The sequence below is a fragment of the Mesocricetus auratus genome, unplaced genomic scaffold, assembly GCF_017639785.1.
Source record: "Mesocricetus auratus isolate SY011 unplaced genomic scaffold, BCM_Maur_2.0 Super-Scaffold_4256, whole genome shotgun sequence".
NCBI lineage: Eukaryota > Metazoa > Chordata > Mammalia > Rodentia > Cricetidae > Mesocricetus > Mesocricetus auratus.
In genome coordinates this window covers 54,267,231-54,285,772 of record NW_024429182.1, presented here as the reverse complement: position 1 = coordinate 54,285,772, position 18,542 = coordinate 54,267,231, and the positions used below count along the sequence as shown (strand labels likewise).

The 18,542-nt window shown below is 49.1% G+C and overlaps 1 protein-coding gene across 1 annotated transcript in view; it reads right to left on the bottom strand.

Moving 5' to 3' along the window:
* Lrp5 (LDL receptor related protein 5) overlaps positions 1 to 3,929 on the bottom strand; it is a 104,253-nt gene extending 100,324 nt beyond the window's left edge. The window contains exon 1 of the mRNA XM_005064097.4: positions 3,721 to 3,929. Coding sequence (XP_005064154.1) covers positions 3,721 to 3,808 — 88 coding nt within the window. The 5' untranslated portion in view covers positions 3,809 to 3,929. The remainder of the gene's footprint in view (positions 1 to 3,720) is intronic.
* Between the last annotated feature and the right edge of the window lie 14,613 nt (positions 3,930 to 18,542).

The window sequence follows — 18,542 nt, the reverse complement described above, 5'->3', positions numbered from 1 at the left end:
AGCAGTTAAGTGTTCTTAACTCCTTCAATGCCAGCTTTTTTATTTTTATTTCTTGGGCTGATTATTTTTGGAGGGGGGCTGGGTATTTTTTTAAGAAGACGCTGGCCGTGAGCTTGGGACCCTTCTGCCTCCCCCTGGGATGCCAGCATGCCCAGCTAGTTCCAGAGCTGCTGGATGGATGGCTACTCCTCTTGCAGAGGACAAATGTAGTCCCCAACACCATACCGAACAGTTCACAGTGGCCTGTATGGACTTCTAGTTCCAGAGGATCTGATGCCTCTTCTGAACTCCAATGAGAAACTGCACTCATGCACGCACAATTTAAAATCAATCATTTTTAAAAATCAGTTCTAGAGCCAAGTATGTGCACACCTTTAATCCCAGCACTCAGAAGGCAGAGGCAGAAGGATCTCTGTGAGTTCAAGGTCAGCTTGGTCTACACATCCAGTTCCAGGCCAACCACAGCTACAGTGAACTCTGTTCTCATTTTTAAAAAAAAAATAGCCAATAACAATAATAATAACCACCTCAGTTCCATACTGTTCACCTAAGACAGCCCTGGTTTGACTCCAGCCTGAGTTCAATCTTCCTTGCCTCTGGGACATACACACAGACACACACACACACACACACACATACACACTGACCTCTCTCGGCAGAGACTATCTGGCCCTCGAGGACTGGGGTCTGGAACCTGAAGGTTTCAGACCCCAGGGTGAGGACTCATTTCTTCCAAAGCTTTATACCAGTCCATGTACCCCAGGAGCTCCTCCCCATGGACACTCGGACACCAAAACTGTCTATGTCTGCCACCCTGTCCCATTCTACCCAGAAAGCTTAACCTGGCACCAGTCACCAGAAAAACGGGTACAGGAGTGAGAGATATGGGTGCTCCCACTAAAAAGTTACTAAGCTGTGGCAGGAAGGATTTTCATGGCCATATTCCTGGGGAAAAAATAAGGCAGAGTCAGCTGCCTACCTCCCCTGGCAAGTGCCAAGGCTGGTACCAGACTTTGGGCCCCAGAGCCCTGTCCACATTGCTTTATTTGACCACAGTGTTCAATTCATCAGTTACTGAATATACAAGATGGACCAAGGCCTGGGAAGATGGCTCAGCTGATAAAGTGCTTGCTGGACAAGCGTGAGACGTACCGAGAAGAGCCATGGTGACACAATCAGTGAGAGACCTTGTCTCAAAGAACAAGGTGGATGGCTCCTGAGGAACACTGCCCAAGGCTGACTCCAGCCTCCATATACCCGTGATGGCTCCTAAGGAAAACTATGAAGGCTGACCTCTGGCCTTTACATGCACAGGCATGCACACACATGAACACACAAAAAGAAAAGAAAAAATTCAGACCATGTAGCAACAGCCTCCAGAATTATCAGGCCAGAAGGATCAAAGGCCATGTAACACAACTGTCCCTGAAGCTCTGCCATCACTACCCCACACCTGGGCTTGGGATGGTACTGAGAGTATTAGCGTATTGCATGCACCCAAGACCCCCACCACATGGAAGAAGAGGGTGCCAGATCCTCATACCAAACAGAGAGGCTGTGTAAGCCCCCCAAAGACAAACAGCAACTAGGCATAAAATCCTGGTTGGTTTAACCACCCTACTCTCCAGTTCAAAGCAGGTCATAGCATCCTCACCTAGCTGCTCCCCACCCCCACAGCACTGTGTGAATTCTGCTAGATGTCTGAGCAGTGGTGACTCTCTACAGTCAAAATACAAAGGGTTCCAACTATGCCAAGAACCACAAGGTGGCTCTCCCCAGAGACACTCAGGACAAATGTTGGATCAAACAGGTTGCCTGGGAAATTTGTTACACAGAGGGATCAAGAAACATGATCCTCATTAGGAGGAGACTCCACTCAGCATTTAGTTAACCCAATAGAACCCCACATATGCTGCCTGGGCCCTCCCAGGGGCAGGCAACCCACATCTGCAGGAACCTCCTCCAGGGGGCCAGACAGGCTAGGCTGGTCCTGGGACCACACTTTAGGCAGACAGGCAGGAGGGAAGCAGAGGGTTTCCAGGCTGGGGAATGCCCTTCTCCACACGGGACCGCTAGAACAAAGGCTTTTCTGTGGGCCCACAGCTTCAATTTGCAACAGGAAGCAATCAGGAAAAATAATTAGCTGCCCACTTACTGCCTTCTCTCCAGACTCCCAAAGTGTGAATCTCACACAGACATTGGGGGGTGGGGGCACACAGCCACCAAGAACAGTCAAAATAAGAGCCTCAGGGAGATTCCTCCCTTAGCTTCCATTTTAGGCCTGGATTACCCCATCAGCTGGTACTCCTGGGGCCTGGCTTCCTAATGTTAAAATAATCGACTCTATTTTTGCCCCATACACCACCAACCTAAAGATGTTAAATCTGGGACACCAGACGACAGGCAGAGGATTCCAGAAATGTCAACCCCACCTCGGGCAGGAAAGTCAGCTTACAAACCCCACCTTTAAAACAAACAGCCCCCCCCACCCCCATACCCCTTCTGCAGCCACGACCCAGGCATTTCCGGAAAGAGCAGCGCTGGCCTGGACTTCCCACGGCCTGTCACGGTTTTGTCTTCGCCTTGTTTTGCTAGCACCAGACATGGCCGGAAAATGTAAACACGATCCCGAGGGAGACAAGTTTAGGGGGAGACTCCCCCAGAGCCCTCAGGCTGAAGCTGAAATCTCCACAGCTAGAGAAAGCCAGTCCCCAGAAAAACCTGGGTGTAGGGACTGCAACCCAGGGAATGTGAGCACCGAGAGCCAGGCCCAGCCACCTCCCTCAAGTGTCTACCCTGGAAATACACAGGGGGACAGCTGTTCGCCTTAAAAAGGCCCAGACAAAGGGACCTGAAGTTGCCCCCCAACCCCACCCCCAAACTGCCATCAACACCATTCAGGAGTTCAAGACTATCTGCCGGACCCTTGGACAGTCACTCCAGGAAAACAAAACACAACACACCCGAAAACAATGATTTAGGTGGCAAGAGGCTTGCTTTAAAAACCACATGGCAATCTCCGAATTAAAAGAACATGTGTAGCATTTCCAACTCCTGCGTTTCTCGACAGTCCGCCTGACCTCAACTCCACCCCTCAAGACACACCAAAAGTTAGAAAGTTCCCCAGCCGGCCACCTCCCCAAAGGTGGGTCCAAATGAGGCAGAATCAGAAATCCCTACACCAAGGCACCCACGCAACCGATCCCGGGGCTGGACACTGGTCAGCGGTGGCCAAGCGCCACCGTTTGGGAGCCCCAGCGGTTAGATGGGTCACTGGGGTCACGGGGGCACCTAGCAGGTGTCCGTCGGTTTGAAAGGCTGACAGTCACTCAGGTCAAAGAGACAGCAGCCAGGGCCAGGCCGCCCCGCGCTGGGCTCTCCGAACTTCCTAGCTTGCAACTTCAGGCACTTCCCAAGGCTCGGTAGGCCAGCCACCGTAGGCAGGCTCGCGAAAACTTTTCCCAGTAGTTCGCGACAGGCCAGGCCTGCCCGGGGCCATCGCGATGCCCGTGGGTGCACTGCTGAGCGCGCCCCCCGCCCCGAGCATCGGGCAGGTGAGGACCCGCCCGCGCCGCACCTGGCTGGTTCTGTCCCCGGGGAGGGGCCCCGGCGGGAAAGACAAAGGGCCCGCGCGCGGTCCCCCGGCGCGCGCTCCAACTCGCCCGCAACTTGCAAAGTGGCTGCTGCGGCCCCGGCCATTGTCCCCCGCGCCCACCTTACCCGCGGCGGGGGCCAGGCTGCAGCACAGCGTCAGCAGCAGCAGCGGCAGCAGCGGCGGCGGAGGGACCCGAGTCGGCGCCGTTTCCATGTCGTCCGGCGGCCGGGAGCGCCGCGCGCTCACTCGGGCTCCATGGCGCGCGCGGCGGCGGTGGATCCTCCCGGCTCCCGGCGCCTGCTGCTCCCGCCTCGGGCGCCGCGGCCCAAGACGACGCGGGAGGAGGGAGCGGAAGCCGTGCCGGTCTCCGCCCCCCGCGCCGCCCGCGCCGCTAGCGCCCCCCGCCAAGCCGCGCCCTCCCGCGGGCGCCCGGGAGCCTTATAGGCGCGTTCCTCCAGCCCGCGAGGGAGAGGCTCTTAAAGCAGGTGGGTCACCTGCCGAGCCCTTACACTGACCGGTGGGGAAACCGAGGCTAGGGGAGAAGTAACCCACGCAGCCAGGAAGCTTCAGAGCTAGAAGTCGGGGGATCCCCGGAGCCAAGTCTGGACGTTTCTTCACAACTGCTGCCACCCGGCCCGGAGACACCTGACCTCACTTGGGAAGCGCGCCGGGAACAGTCGCACAAGCGTGTGGTACTAGAGGAACTAGGAGCGTTTACATTTAGCTTTATTTTTGTTTTATGTGTATGAGTGTTTGCATGCATGTATGTGGACCACATGTGGGAAGGAGTATGAGAAGACCAGAATAGGGTGTATATGCCCTGGAGCTGGAGTTACAGGTGAATGTAAGCCACCGTGTGGATGCAGGGAACAGTGAGTGCTTCTAACTGCTAAGCCATCTCTGCAGTACGGCTTTCTGGAACCTCACACCTTGACCAAGTCTAGGTGTAATCTCTTCATGCCCTTATAAAGTAAGAATGACAGTTCCCACCAAGCAGTTAGAGAGAGAGGAAGGACAACCCTGGGTACCCAATACATGAGGTGGCCTCATGAAGCCAGTGCCTCTGCCTTCCTGGGGTTTATGCTAGGAAGAGATAAAAAAAAAAAAAAAAAAAAAGAGCCCAAACAAGTAAATAGACCCATGAGGGATGACACTCATGCCTGTAACCCCAGCTTTGGGAGATTGAGGCAGGAAGGATGCCATTCGTTTGAGGCCAGCCTGGGCTATAGTGAGACCATGTTTTAAAAAGGTTCATAGAGTCCTTGGCTGCCTGGCATGCACACGAGGACCTGAGTTCATCACTACCCCAGCACTGCATGAGCCAGACATGGTAGCACTGGCAGGACGATCAAAATGAAGTTCAAGATCAGCCAACAAGATGGCTCCTGTTGACCTAAGTTCGTCCTAGGATCCCACAGTGGAAGAAGAGGACTGACTCCCAAAACTTGGCTTCTGATAGGAAATCTCGAAGACTAAGGAGCAGTTAGTAGGAGGAAGGGACTGTCAAGAAGAGAAAAGCCAGGGCCAGAATCCCAAGTGTCAAGGCAGAGATTTTAATGAGGAAGCAGGCCAGTGGTGCAGGAAGAGCTGTCTCCTGGGGTGACTGTATCCAACCTCAGGCAGGAAGAGGAGTCTGGAGGTCTCTAGAGGCCTTGGAGAGCTTTTGCAGAGCCTGGAGCAGCCAGTGTTCCTACTCACCCAAGCCCAACACCGCCCCCGCCCCGCACACGCAGATTCTCTAGCCCCCTCTCACCGATCCCCGCCCCCCCTCCCCGGCCTTCTACTTTCAGCCATGATTTTCCTCGACCTCGTCTCACTGAAATCGTGAGCATATTAAATAAGCCAGATCTCACCGCTCTTCCCCTCACGGCTTGCTGAGGCTCCCATCAGAAGAAACCGTGGGCTTTCACACAGCCTGACCTATCCACACCTCCTTTACCTCTCACCAGCTGCTGGCCCCTTGCAGGGAAACCCGGCAGCACACCCCTGCCTGGGGGAGGGCCTCTCCGCCTGGACTCTTTACACTTTGTTCCTGAAAACCGTCCTGCCTCCCCCCACCCCGTAGCCCACCCTGGCCAACACAGTCTGTTTCTCCTTTGTGCCAGTTGCCACTTAACAGGGTGAGTGTTCCCACCATCATAGCAGAGATGCCAAGATTCATCTCTTTAGTTTCCTGGCATACAGCAGGTGTTCGGTAAGTAATAAATGTTTGTCAAGTGAGCGGTGGAATTAAGAGTTCTGATTTTCCTTTCATTAAAGGGGCGCACTGAGTGCTGAACAGGGTTGGGAAGGACTGAAGAGGAAATAAATGCAGGCCCGGATGTGAGGTGGTGGTCCGATAAACAAGGGTGAGAAGTGGCACCTCCACCTTGCCCTGGGTCAGACTCTATCCAGCCTAAAAGCCCAAGAGCTGTATTGCACATTCCTTCCCTCCATCTCGCTCTCCACAGCCAGGACAGCTGAATCCCACCTTTGACACACAGAGTTCACGGCCTCTGTCCCAACAAGAATACCAGGCACCTGTGCCTTCAGGGTCCTAAGGACCAGCCTGTCCTCTCTCTGCTTAGCATTAGCCTCTGGTATTCTGCACTGAAGCCTCATTAAGTCCAAGCCTGTTCACCCACACACTTGTGCTGTTTTCCTTCTACTGTTTCTTGCCCACAGACCCCAAGTCTGTAGTGTAGGGATAGCTCCTGCCTATCTCTGCAGCTGATTTGATTCCAGAGTGTTAGCACCTAGCTTTAATCGGCCTTTTGTCTCTGGTACCTTCCCTTTGAAATATGTAAATCTTGTCTGAGAGTTTCCTAAAGGTGCAAAGCCTATGCAAAACTTGATTGGGAGAGAACCTGGCAAACCAGGTGCCCCTTAATTGAGAATTTGCATTTGGCATTGTCTCTGGGGAGCTTAGATAAGAGGCATTGGGATTCGGAAATTGACCTGCTAAAGGTGTGAATTGGATAACAATTTAAAAAAAGCCCTTTGCTAAGCTACAAAGAGTCAGTCTGCTAGAAACTGATCCCCTGCAGCTGGAAAAGCTAGAAATCATCCTTAGAGTGCCTGTGTCTTCCTTCCACGGACCGAGTGAACCCACACCTGATGTACAACACTCTAGTTGCAGTACAAGCCAGCAGAGGCATCTCAGAAGTGTTTGGGATGCAGGTGGGGATCTAGAGATAGTGTGAGGGCCAGTAGTGGATTCTTCAAGAGGAGCTCGGGCCTTGCTGAGGGCACTAGCTATAGAGAGAGCAGAGGGGCACTACTGTGGCACAGGGATTGTTCTGTTCAAAGCCAAGTTCCAAATTTGGAAATGGCACACGAGTGAGATGGCTCACTTGATGGGGGCACTTGCCACTAGGCCTGATTACCTGTGTTCAATCCCTGTGACCTACGTAGTAGGAGGAGAAAACAGATTCCCACAAGTTGTTCTCAGACTACCATATGTACGCCTTAGCATAGACACATGTTATAGTGGAACAAAATTTTTCCTGGAGAGTTGCAATACATGTCTACTTACCCCAGATAGGAAGCCCACAACAGACCAAAGTACAGATACCACGAAAGTGCAACTTGGTAAACCATAAGTTTTATTGGGGTTACTTATAGGGATATGAGTGAGAGGTTACCTATAGGAGCAGAAATGACTCAAAGACTGCTGCATCACCAAAGCCCACCCCAGCATAGGTAACAGCTCACAAAGCTGCGAGTGCACTGCACAGCCTGCAGGGAGCTAAGCAGGTTAGAGAGTGTCCTTTCCAGGTGCCTCAGTTATCCTAAACCTCTTCCGGGGAGTTCCGCTGGCTTCTGCTTCCAGGTAGATGGTCTAGTCTCAGAGACTTCCTTGCAGCTTGGCCACCATTCCTCTGAGACAGACTCTCTGCTTTTATTGCATATTATGGCAATAATATGCAAACCCTAACTAAGAGAGGAGCTATCTTAGTTAGGGTTTCTTTTACTGTGAAGAGACACCATGGGGTTGGAGAGATGGCTCAGAGGCTAAGGGTACTGACTGCTCTTCCAGAGGTCCTGAGTTCAATTCCCAGCAACCACATGGTGGCTCACAGCCATCTATAACAATTCAATCTGGTGCCCTCTTCTGGTATGTAGGCAGAAAATTGTATGTAATAAATAAATTAACCACAGCAACTCTCATAAAGGAAAAACATTTAATGGGGGTGGCTTACATTTTAGTCCATTATCATCATGGTATGACAAGGTGCTGGAGAAGGAACTGAGAGTCCTACATCTTACCTGCAGGCAACAGGAAGTAGTCTGGACACTGGGTGTAGCTTAAGCATATATGAGACCTCAAAGACCATCCCCACAGTGACACACTTCCTCCAGCAAGGCCATACCTACTGCAACAAAACCACTCCTCCTAATAATACCACTACTGATGGACTTATGGGGGCCAAACTACCTCAGAAGCCTAATTAATCTGGTCAGTTTCAGGAACTTCCTGAAGCTATTTTGAGTTGCTTACCTTCCTGCGTAAGGATCAGTCCTGAAAGATAGATTATTTCAATCTTGAAGAAAATGTTACACAATACACCAGACTGAGCACATAAGCATACATGCACGTACCTCCGTGTACACATATGCAATGAATAAATAAATATATTTTAAAATAAATGGAATGTGATGGTACACATCTTTTTTTTTTTGGTTTTGGTTTTTCGAGACAGGGTTTCTCTTTTTTTTTTTTCTTTTTTTTTCGAGACAGGGTTTCTCTGTGGCTTTGGAGGCTGTCCTGGAACTCGCTTGGTAGTCCAGGCTGGTCTCGAATTCACAGAGATCCGCCTGCCTCTGCCTCCTGAGTGCTGGGATTAAAGGCATGCGCCACCAACGCCCGGCGACAGGGTTTCTCTGTATTGTGATGGTACACATCTTTATTCCCAGCATTAGAACTCAGATGCAGGTGGATCTCTGTGTGTTCAAGGCTACCCAGGACTATATAGTGTTGTGTATCCTAGTCTTGGATTAGCATATGACTACCTGTCCAATGGGTTTCTGTGGGGCAAGACACCTGTGAAAACAGATTGTTACTTGGCAAGGACCAGTAGACCACAGGACAGCATAGGAATTTGCAAAATTCAAGCAGCTTGCAGGCCCTTTTATCTCATTCTATTGATGATTCCTTGGGTGGTTTTTAGTTTTACTTTGTCAGTCACACATGCAACAGCTGTAATTTTCCCTGGAAATCCTGTTCTTTCTTGAATATTTTCCCCTCAGATTCAAAAGGGGCAAATGTTTCTCAAATTTCTTATCTGGAGTTACTAACTATAACTCCTAATCCTGGGAACTTTTTTGACTCAATAGAGTCAGGAACATATGAGAAAACAACACTTGGAACATTAACCATGTCTCACAGTTCTGGAAAGGAGAGTAAAGAATACATACACAAAATAGGGGGAAAGCCTCAGGAGTACACTTAGTGCCAACTGTTGAGAGCAAGTTCCCTGGACACCAACTCTATAGAATTAATGATAGGGTCTAGTATGATCCAATGGGAAAATGCCATGTAAAATATGGGATGGAGAGATCCATCTTTACATATACAGGAGCTTATATTGGTGAAAGAAGAATGGCATACTATAGTGGGAGGGGAAAGAGTGCCTTAGCAAAGTCTGCCTTTTACAGAGAGACTGAGACATGGGACCCTCTTGTAGAAAAGGGAACTGCATAAAAACACATCTTGCAGACATGAAAAAATTGTGTGGGTTTGAATATTATTGTCCTTAAAGCATTGTGCCCATGTCTATTACTTTTTAATTTTGTAACCACAAGTAGCTGCCAGCTGACATAAGTGTTGCAAGAGCAGGATCTGGCTTGATATTTAGTTAAGCCTGCAAAAATGCTGAACTCTGTCTAGAATAAGGTTATGCAGCAGGTGGAAAAGTGTATTTGGGGAAACAGAAAGGGGAACAATGGGGGCTTTTATAACGATTATGATGTATTTCTTAAAAGTCAAAAATAGGAGCCAAAAAATAAAGCTGTTCATGTAAGCCTGGTAGAAAAAACTGTTTAAATATAAATAAAGATGGCTTGAAGTCGGGCATTGGTGACACATGCCTTTAATCCCAGCACTTGGAAGGCAGAGGCAAGCAGATCTCTGTAAGTTGGAAGCCAGCCTGATCTACAGGGCCAGTTGAAGAACAGTCTCCAAAGCAATACAGAGAAACCCTGTCTCAAAAAAACAAAAATAGCTCGAGCTATTCATGGCCACTTGAGTGCAATCCATTCTTGTTCTGAAACAAAGGGGCTGGAGAGATGGTTCAACAGTTAAGAGTAGTTGCTGCTTTTCCAGAAGACCCAGGTTCTATTCCTAGTATCCACATAGCAGGTCACAACCATCTGTAACTCCAGTTCCAGGGAATCCAATGCCCTTTTCTGGTCTCAACCATATCAGGTATACATATGGTACACAGACAGACAGACATACATACAGACAAAACACCAATACATATAAAATTAAAAAAAACTAAAACTGCATTTGGAAGGGATTTAGAGAAGACCCAATATCAGTTAAGCAAGTGATTAGAAGTAAAGCACACACAAACACACACACACACACACACACACACACACACTTAACACACACTTAACACATCAAGAAATAGCCACTGGGCCGGGCATTGGTGGCACACACCTTTAATCCCAGCACTTGGGAGGCAGAGGCAGACAGATCTTTGTGAGTTCGAGGCCAGCCTGGTCTACAGACCGAGTTCCAGGACAGCTTCCAAAACAACACAGAGAAACCCTGTCTCAAAAAAACAAAAAAGAAAAAAAGAAATAGCCACTGAACTGCTAAGTAGAAGGACCAGGCTTCTGGCTCCCAAGTCACATCAGGGCAATTTCAGGTGGCCAGACCCCAATTTGGACCTTCAGAGAAGTCCAAAGAACACACTAGAACTCATCACTATTTCATCCTGCAGACTTGTGATGTCACAGGGTCAGCCATTTTTAGGCCCTTTAGTGACACAGTGTGCAATTAGAGAATGTGCTAAAGCTCCAACATTCTTGGAAGGAACTGCTGGCTCGAAAAGCCCTTCCAGGCACCAGGGCCTGGCTGACAGAGTGACACCAGCAGTCAGAAGTGTGTCTGGGGTTCTATAAGCCACAGCATCCTCCTTCAAGGAGCTGAGAGGCACCCATTCCATATGAAGGCCCATTGAGCAGTGTCTTAGTTAGGGTGTCTATTGCTATGAAGAGACCCCATGGCCACGGAAACTCTTATAAAGGAAAACCTTTAATTGAGGTGGCAGCCTACAGTTCAGAAGCTCAGTCCTTTATCATCATGGCAGGGAGCGTGGTGGCATTCAGGCAGACATGGTGCTGGAGAAGTAGCTGAGAGTCCTACTTCTTGTAGACAACAAGAAGTTGTCTGAGACACTGGGAGTATCCTTAGCATAGGAAGCTCAAAGTCCACCCTGACAGTGACATACTTCCTCTAACAAGGCCATAATCACTCCACAAAGCCACACCTCCTAATAGTGCCACTCCCTTTGGGAGCCATTTCCTTACCCATTCCTCAGAGCTGGCATCAGATCCCGCTGCCTGGCAACCTGCACCCAGAGCAGGCAAAGGAAGTTTCAGTGGGCCCTGGGAGGCTTAAGTGGGTCAGCATGGTCTTTGAACTGGCTGGGGTGAAAGGCTTGCGCTGATTTCCCCTCTGAGCCTTAGTTTCTTCATTCATACGGTGGAACTGAAACAGTGACATTTGGTAGACCTGTAGTGAGTGCTGATTCAGACCTCAAGACGATGAAGTCTGTAACTCGTGTTTACAGATCAAAGACTGAACAGAGAGAAGATGTACCAATGCTCCCTCCCCAGACCCCCTCCCCAGCTTCTTTTGTTGTTAGTCCACTTTGGGAATATTTGTTTTGAGACAGGGTCTCTTGTAGCTCAGGCTGGCCTTGAACTTACTATGTAGCTGAGGATAATTTTGAATCTGGTCCTCTGCGTCCACTTCCTGAATGCTGGGATTACAAGCACATGTCTCCATGCCACATTTATGGAGTACCAAAGAAGCTGGGCAGAATTATAGGTTTAAAACTATAAATACAGCACTCAGGAGGCAGAGGCAGGTGGGTCTCTGAGTTTGAGGCCAGTCTGGTCTACAGAGTGAGTTCTAGGACAGAAAAACGGGTCTCCAAAAAAAAAGTGCCTGGAATAGAACCCACAGCCTAATGAATGCTAGGTAAGCAGTCTGTCACCAGAGCTCCTCCAGCCGCAGAGCCTACATCTCCCTCCAGAAGTGATGAGTCATCTCTTCTTCCTGACTATAGCTGTGGTGTTTTAGCCTTCCTCGTCATCCAGTGGTGGTCGGCCTTGCCTCACTGAAAGCGCATGAGTATTTCATCTTCCTCACCAGCTAAGGAGCGTTTCTTTTGTAAATACTGAGGGAGACATGGAATGGACTGAATGTGGCTCTCAGAAGACAGACTCACTGGAATCCCTAAGCCTGAGATTATTAAGTGCAGTAGAATTAAGAGAAGGCCCCTGAAATAGATTGTCCTGGACCATCCAGGTAAAACCTGAATCCAAGGAGATGTCCTTAGAAAAGACAGCTAAGTGTGGTGCCACACTCATGCATTCTGTACCCAGAGAGCTGAGGCGAGAGAATTTCTGGCACAAGCACCCTAAGCCAAATGAGTTCAGAGCCAGCCTGGGCAACTTAGTGAAACACTGTCTTAAAATAAAGCTTTTTAAAAAGGGTTTTGGGGCTGGAGAGAGAGAGCTCTGTGGATAAAGTGCTTGCTATGCAAGCCTGATGATTGCCTGAGTTCAAATCTCAAGACCCCACATAAAAAGTCCGATATAGCCGGGCGTTGGTGGCGCACGCCTTTAATCCCAGCACTCGGGAGGCAGAGGCAGGCAGATCTCTGTGAGTTCGAGACCAGCCTGGACTACCAAGGGAGTTCCAGGACAGCCTCCAAAGCCACAGAGAAACCCTGTCTTGAAAAAACCAAAAAAGAAGAAAAAAAAGTCGGATACACAAATGTATAGAACCGCAGTGCACTCAAGGAATGGGGGGGCAGACACAGGAGAATCAAAGGAAGCTTGAAGTACAGTCATCCTGTCGTGCAAGGCAGTGAACAAAAGAGACGCTGAGACAAGTGGGAGGAGAATCAGCACCGGGCATTGTCCGCTGATCTACACAGGCGTGTCATGTTAGATGTGTAGATCACACACACACACACACACACACACACACACACACTTTTTTGGTTGTGAGCCTAGCCTTTAACAGCTGAGTCATCTCTCCAGCACCCCCCCCCACACTTTTAAAAAAAAAGTTTTTAAAGGGCTTGGTATGCAACTCAGTGAAAGAACATTCATGTAGCATACCTAAGACCTAGCACTGGGAGAAAAAAAGTCCCAGCACTCAGAAGTCTGAGTCAGGAGGATACTAAATTCAATTGTGCAATAAGATGGAAAGAAGGAGAAGGAAAAGAAAAAGAAGGAGGAGGAAGAGGAGGAGGAGGAAGAAGAGGAGGAGGAGGAGAAGGAAAAGGGCAGCTAGATTAGACAGTTGGTTCAGCAAGTAAATACATTTGCCACCAGACAATGCAGGTCTGATGACCTGATTCAATCCCAGAACCCTTGCAACATTGGAAGGAGAGAACAAACAGGGCAGTCCTCTGACCTCCACACATGCCATGCTTGCAACACTGGAAGGAGAGAACAAACAGGGCAGTCCTCTGACCTCCACACATGCCATGCCATGTGCCTCACAGTAACAAATCAAATTACATTTTTTTTTTTGGTTTTTTCGAGACAGGGTTTCTCTGTGTAGTTTTGGAGGCTGTCCTGGCACTCGCTCTGTAGACCAGGCTGGCCTCGAACTCACAGAGATCCGCCTGCCTCTGCCTCCCGAGTACTGGGATTAAAGGCGTGCGCCACCAACGCCCGGCTTCAAATTACATTTTTAAAGGGGGTGATGGAAAGGAAGGAATAAGGGGAAACTGTGGTTGGGGTGTAACATATGAGAGAAGAATAAAGAAAAAAGAAAAACTTTAAAGAGAAGTAAAGGTGGTGGAGCACACTTTTAGTCCTAGAACTTGGGAGGCAGAGGCAGAAACAGGCAGATCTATGTGAGTTCGAGGCCAGCCTGGTCTACTAAGCAAGTTCCAGGAGAGTCAGGAATATACAAAGAAACCCTGTCTTGGAAAAAAAATTAAAGAAAAAAACAGGGTTAAAGATGTAGCTTAGTTGGTAGAGTGCTTGCTTAGCGAATACAAAGCCCTGGATTTGACCCCAGCCCGCACATAAACTGGGAGTAAAGACAGAAGGATCCAAAGTTCAAGATTATCTTCAGCTACATGGCAAGTTCCAGGCCAGCCTGGGCTATGGGAGACCCCATCCCTAAGTAGGTGGGTTGGCTGAGAATATGGCATATAATAACTGAAGGGTAGAACGTTTGCATGGCATGTGAAAGAACCTGGACTTAAGAAAAGAAAGGTAAGCCGGGCGGTGGTGGCGCACGCTTTTAATCCCAGCACTCGGGAGGCAGAGGCAGGCGGATCTTTGTGTGTTCGAGGCCAGGCTGGACCGATAGCCTCCGAAACAATACAGAGAAACCCTGTCTCGTAAAAACAAAAACAAAAAAAAAAAAAAAAAGAAAAGAAAAGAAAGGTAAAAGCTGGGGATGTGCTCAGTGGTCAAGCACTTGCCCAGCATAGCAGAGGACCTGAGTTCAACTCCCAGAATGCCCCTGCCTTGGTTTGCTTTCTACTGTGATAAAACACTATGGCCAAAAGTAACTTGGCAAGGAAAGGGTTTATTTCGTCTTACAGCTACAGTCCATCATGAAGGAAAGTCAGGGAAGGAACTCAAAGCAGGAACTGAAGCAGAAGCCACGCAGGAACCCTGCTTCCTGGCTCGGTCCCCATAGCTTGCCCGGCCTGCTCTCTTATAGCACTCAGGAGCACCTACCCCCCCCCCCATGTCCATCATCAATCAAGAAATCGCCCTACAGACATGCCCACAGACCAATCTAATGCAGGCATTTTCTCAGTTGAGGGTCCTCTTCCCAGATAACTCCTGCTTGTGTCAAGTTAAGAAAATACAGACCAGCACACCCCCCCCCCCCCAAAGTAAGCTGAATGCTTGCCTGTAGTCGCAGGTATTTGGGGTTGGGGGTGAGACAGGAGGCTTCCAGCCTGGGCAACAAAACAAGACCCATCTCAAAAATAACAACAGGGCTGAAGAGAGATGGCTCAGCTGTTAAAGGCCAGGCTCACAACCAAACTGTCAAAAATAACAACAGTCACCACAATAAAGGCAGAGCACTTAGAGGCAGGAGGAAGATGGATGCTCCCATAGTGAGGAGGCAGAAGACTACCAGAGTCCCTGGGCCTGGGCCTTGACAAGGCAGAAGGGCCCCCCTGGAGCCCTCTTCAGGAACACGCTGTGCCACATCTTGATCTAATTTAATGGGAATCTGCCCCAGGCAATTGGCATATCTCCTAGTGTTTACAGGCCCACCTCAAGACAAGGGCACAGGATTGACCCAGGTATCTTTGTTTGCACACTAGGATGGCAAAAGAGAATCCCTACAATGTCTGACATTTGTTGAAGGGTTTGTCCATACAGGCCAGAGGACCAGAGGGCAACACCTGCTCCAGAAAATGTAGCATGATCCATGGGCAAGGATTCCAGACTGGACAAAGAGGAGACACCAGGTGAACACCAGACCAATGTTCATGTCTCTGTTTTCTGACTGTGGACACAACGTGACCAGCCATCTTACACTCCTACCTACCATTGTGCCTTCCCCGCCATGATGGCCTGTACCTCATCAAACCATGAGCCAAAATAAAGCTGTCCTTTCTGTTGTTTCCTGTCAGCCTTCCAGTCAGTGCCCAGAAAAGGGACTAATACAGAGGGTGATTACAGATGCTCTGACTACAGTAGCCATGTCAGGCCTGAGGAAAGTGTTCTACATGTCAAGGCCACATGTGTTCAGGCTGATGGAGCAGTGACAGCCACTTCCTTGACCTTTAATTTATCAAGCAGTTCCAAGGGACACGTATCCCTGTAGCTCTCCTGCCAGGCTTCACAGGAAGGCCACACCACTGCCTGCCTCCCACTCCTCATTTCACCCGTTTTCACTTAAACTCTTTGTTGCTGTTGTTTCGTTTTTCAAGACAGGGTTTCTTTTTTGTTTTTTAAAGATGTATTTATTATGTGTACAGTGTTCTATCTCTGCATGTATGCTTACATGTCAGAAGAGGGCACCAGATCTTATTATAGATGGCTGTGAGCCACCATGTGGGTGCTTGGAATTGAACTCAGGTCCATCTGAAAGAGCAGTTAGAGTTCTTAACCCCTGCACCATCTCTCCAACCCCATAGACAGGGTTTCTTTGTGTAGCCTTGGCTGTCCTAGAACTAGGTCTGTAGACCGGGCTGGCCTCGAACTCACAGAGATCCATCACTGTCTGGCCCTCACTTACACTCTTATTTTGGATGGTGGGCCACCCTGTGTTGTCTGGGACTGATATGTTACTGGGATGTGTCCCTTTCAAGCTAAAACTGGAAAGCCTCTATCAAATAGGAATGAGTTGGTCATTATGTGGCCTAAGCATGTTTGAGATCCCAGACAAGAGAATGAAGCAAGCACCAGTGCCAGACCTATCACTTGAGAGATGAATCACACCTCACCATGTGAAAAAAGTGAGATTTTTGTAGACAAAAAGAGACAACAGAAATGTCCTGTAAGACTGGCAAAATGGCTTAGTGAGTAAAGTGGCTTGCCACCAAGCCTGGTGACCTGAGTTCAATTCTCAGGATCCATATGGGAGAACGAAAGAATCAGCTCTCAAGCCGGGCGGTGGTGGTGCACGCCTTTAATCCCAGCACTCGGGAGGCAGAGGCAGGTGGATCTCTGTGAGTTCGAGGCCAGCCTGGTCTACAAGAGCTATTTCCAGGACAGTCTCCAAAGCCACAAAGAAACCCTGTCTCGAAAAACCAAAAAAAAAAAAAAAAAAAAATCAGCTCTCAAAAGCTGTCCTGTATCCTCCACATACATACTGTAGCATGCATATATGTGTGTACACGTGCGTTTGCATGCACACCCGTGCGCACGCACACGCGCGCACGTGTGCACACACACAATAAATAAATAAATGTAGGGTCTTAAGAGATGGCTCAAAAGTTAAGAGCACTTACTGCTCTTTGACAGGCCCCAAGTTTGGTTCCCAGCACCCACACAGATGGCTCACAACTATCTATACCACCAGCTGCAGGCGATTCACTGCCTCTGACCTTCCTTAAGCACCTGCACTAACACATACAACCCTTCTTACATACACAGAATTTAAAATGAGATAAAATTTAAAAATCATATAAGCTACTTTTCTGTTATTGAGAGCACATGACCAAGGCAACTTATAAAAGGAAGGGTTTGTTTGGGCTGATGGTTCCAGAGACTCAGAGTTCATAGTGGTGGAGCCAAGGCATGGCAGCAGGAGCAGGAAGCTGAGGGCTCACATCTTGAACCACAAACAGAAAACAGAGAGAATCAACTGGTAATGGTGCAAGGCTTCCAGACATCAAAGTCTACGCCCCCATCCCCCTCCCCATCCCCCCATGCCCCCCATGTCCCCTCTCATTCCCCTGCACCAGGGATATACTTCCTTCAGAAGGGGCACATCTCCTAGACCTCCTCATATAATGCCACCGACTGGGGACCAAGTATTCAAATACCTAAAACTACAAGGGACACTTAACATTCAAACCACCACATAAATTTACTTTTTAAAAAAAGTTAAGAAAAGGAAATGTCTCGCCGGGCGTTGGTGGCGCACGCCTTTAATCCCAGCACTCGGGAGGCAGAGGCAGGCAGATCTCTGTGAGTTCGAGACCAGCCTGGACTACCAAGCGAGTTCCAGGACAGGCTCCAAAGCCACAGAGAAACCCTGTCTCGAAAAACCAAAAAAAAAAAAAAAAAAAAAGGAAATGTCCTGGGATTGGAGAGACAGCTCATCAGGTAAGAGCACTGGCTTCACCAGGCGGTGGTGGAGCACACCTTTAATCCCAGCATTCAGGAGATGGATCTCTGAGAGTTTGAGGCCAACCTGGTCTACAGAGTGAGTTCTAGGACAGCCAGGGCTGTTACACAGAGAAACCCTGTCTCAGAAAACAAAAGGAGGAAAGAAAGGAAGGAAGGAAGGAAGGAAGGAAGGAAGGAAGGAAGGAAGGAAGGAAGGAAGGAAGGAAGGAAGAGGGAGTTCTTGGGGCTTCCTGGGTCCACCAGTCTAACTCAGTGAATGATGAGCCCAAAGACCATTCTCTGGGGCATAAAGTCTACACAGACAGGGATATTATGCAAACTCTCCACTAAAGCCCCCAGGTTTGGAGGCACAGCAGAGAAGTTGAGAGCACTCAGCTTGGGGGTACCTGGCAATGGGGTTTCCTGCCAAACCCCTACCCTTGCGGTTCAGGGCCATCTGCCTCTCACTGCTTGTCATACAGCCACTCTGGCCAAAGAGCACCACTGGTTGAGGCTGTGGAGTAGCAAGTGAGCATTGGCACCCAGCCTCGTGGTCAACATACTACAGAGAACTTGGCACTGAGACTCTTCACAAAGGAAGGGACAGGTTGTCTCGGGTCCCCTGGCTGCCCTGACAAGCACTGGGAAGGGTTACTTCTTTAGGGGAACTGTGGAGTTTGCCTTGCTCGTGAGGTGCTAATCATGGTCCCTCCAGGAAGAACTTAATTCATGACCATTTCACAGAGGGGGGTGGAGACAGAGGTGAAGACACCCTTACTGGGTTGAAGAGGCTGTAGAGGACACAGCTTTGATTTCCAACACCTATATGGCTACTCACAACCTTAAGTTTCAGGGGATTTCATGCCCTCTTCTGGTTTTCCTTGGCATCAGGCACATACATCCAGGCAAACACCTATATATGTTAAACAAACAAATAAATAAATAGGAACAG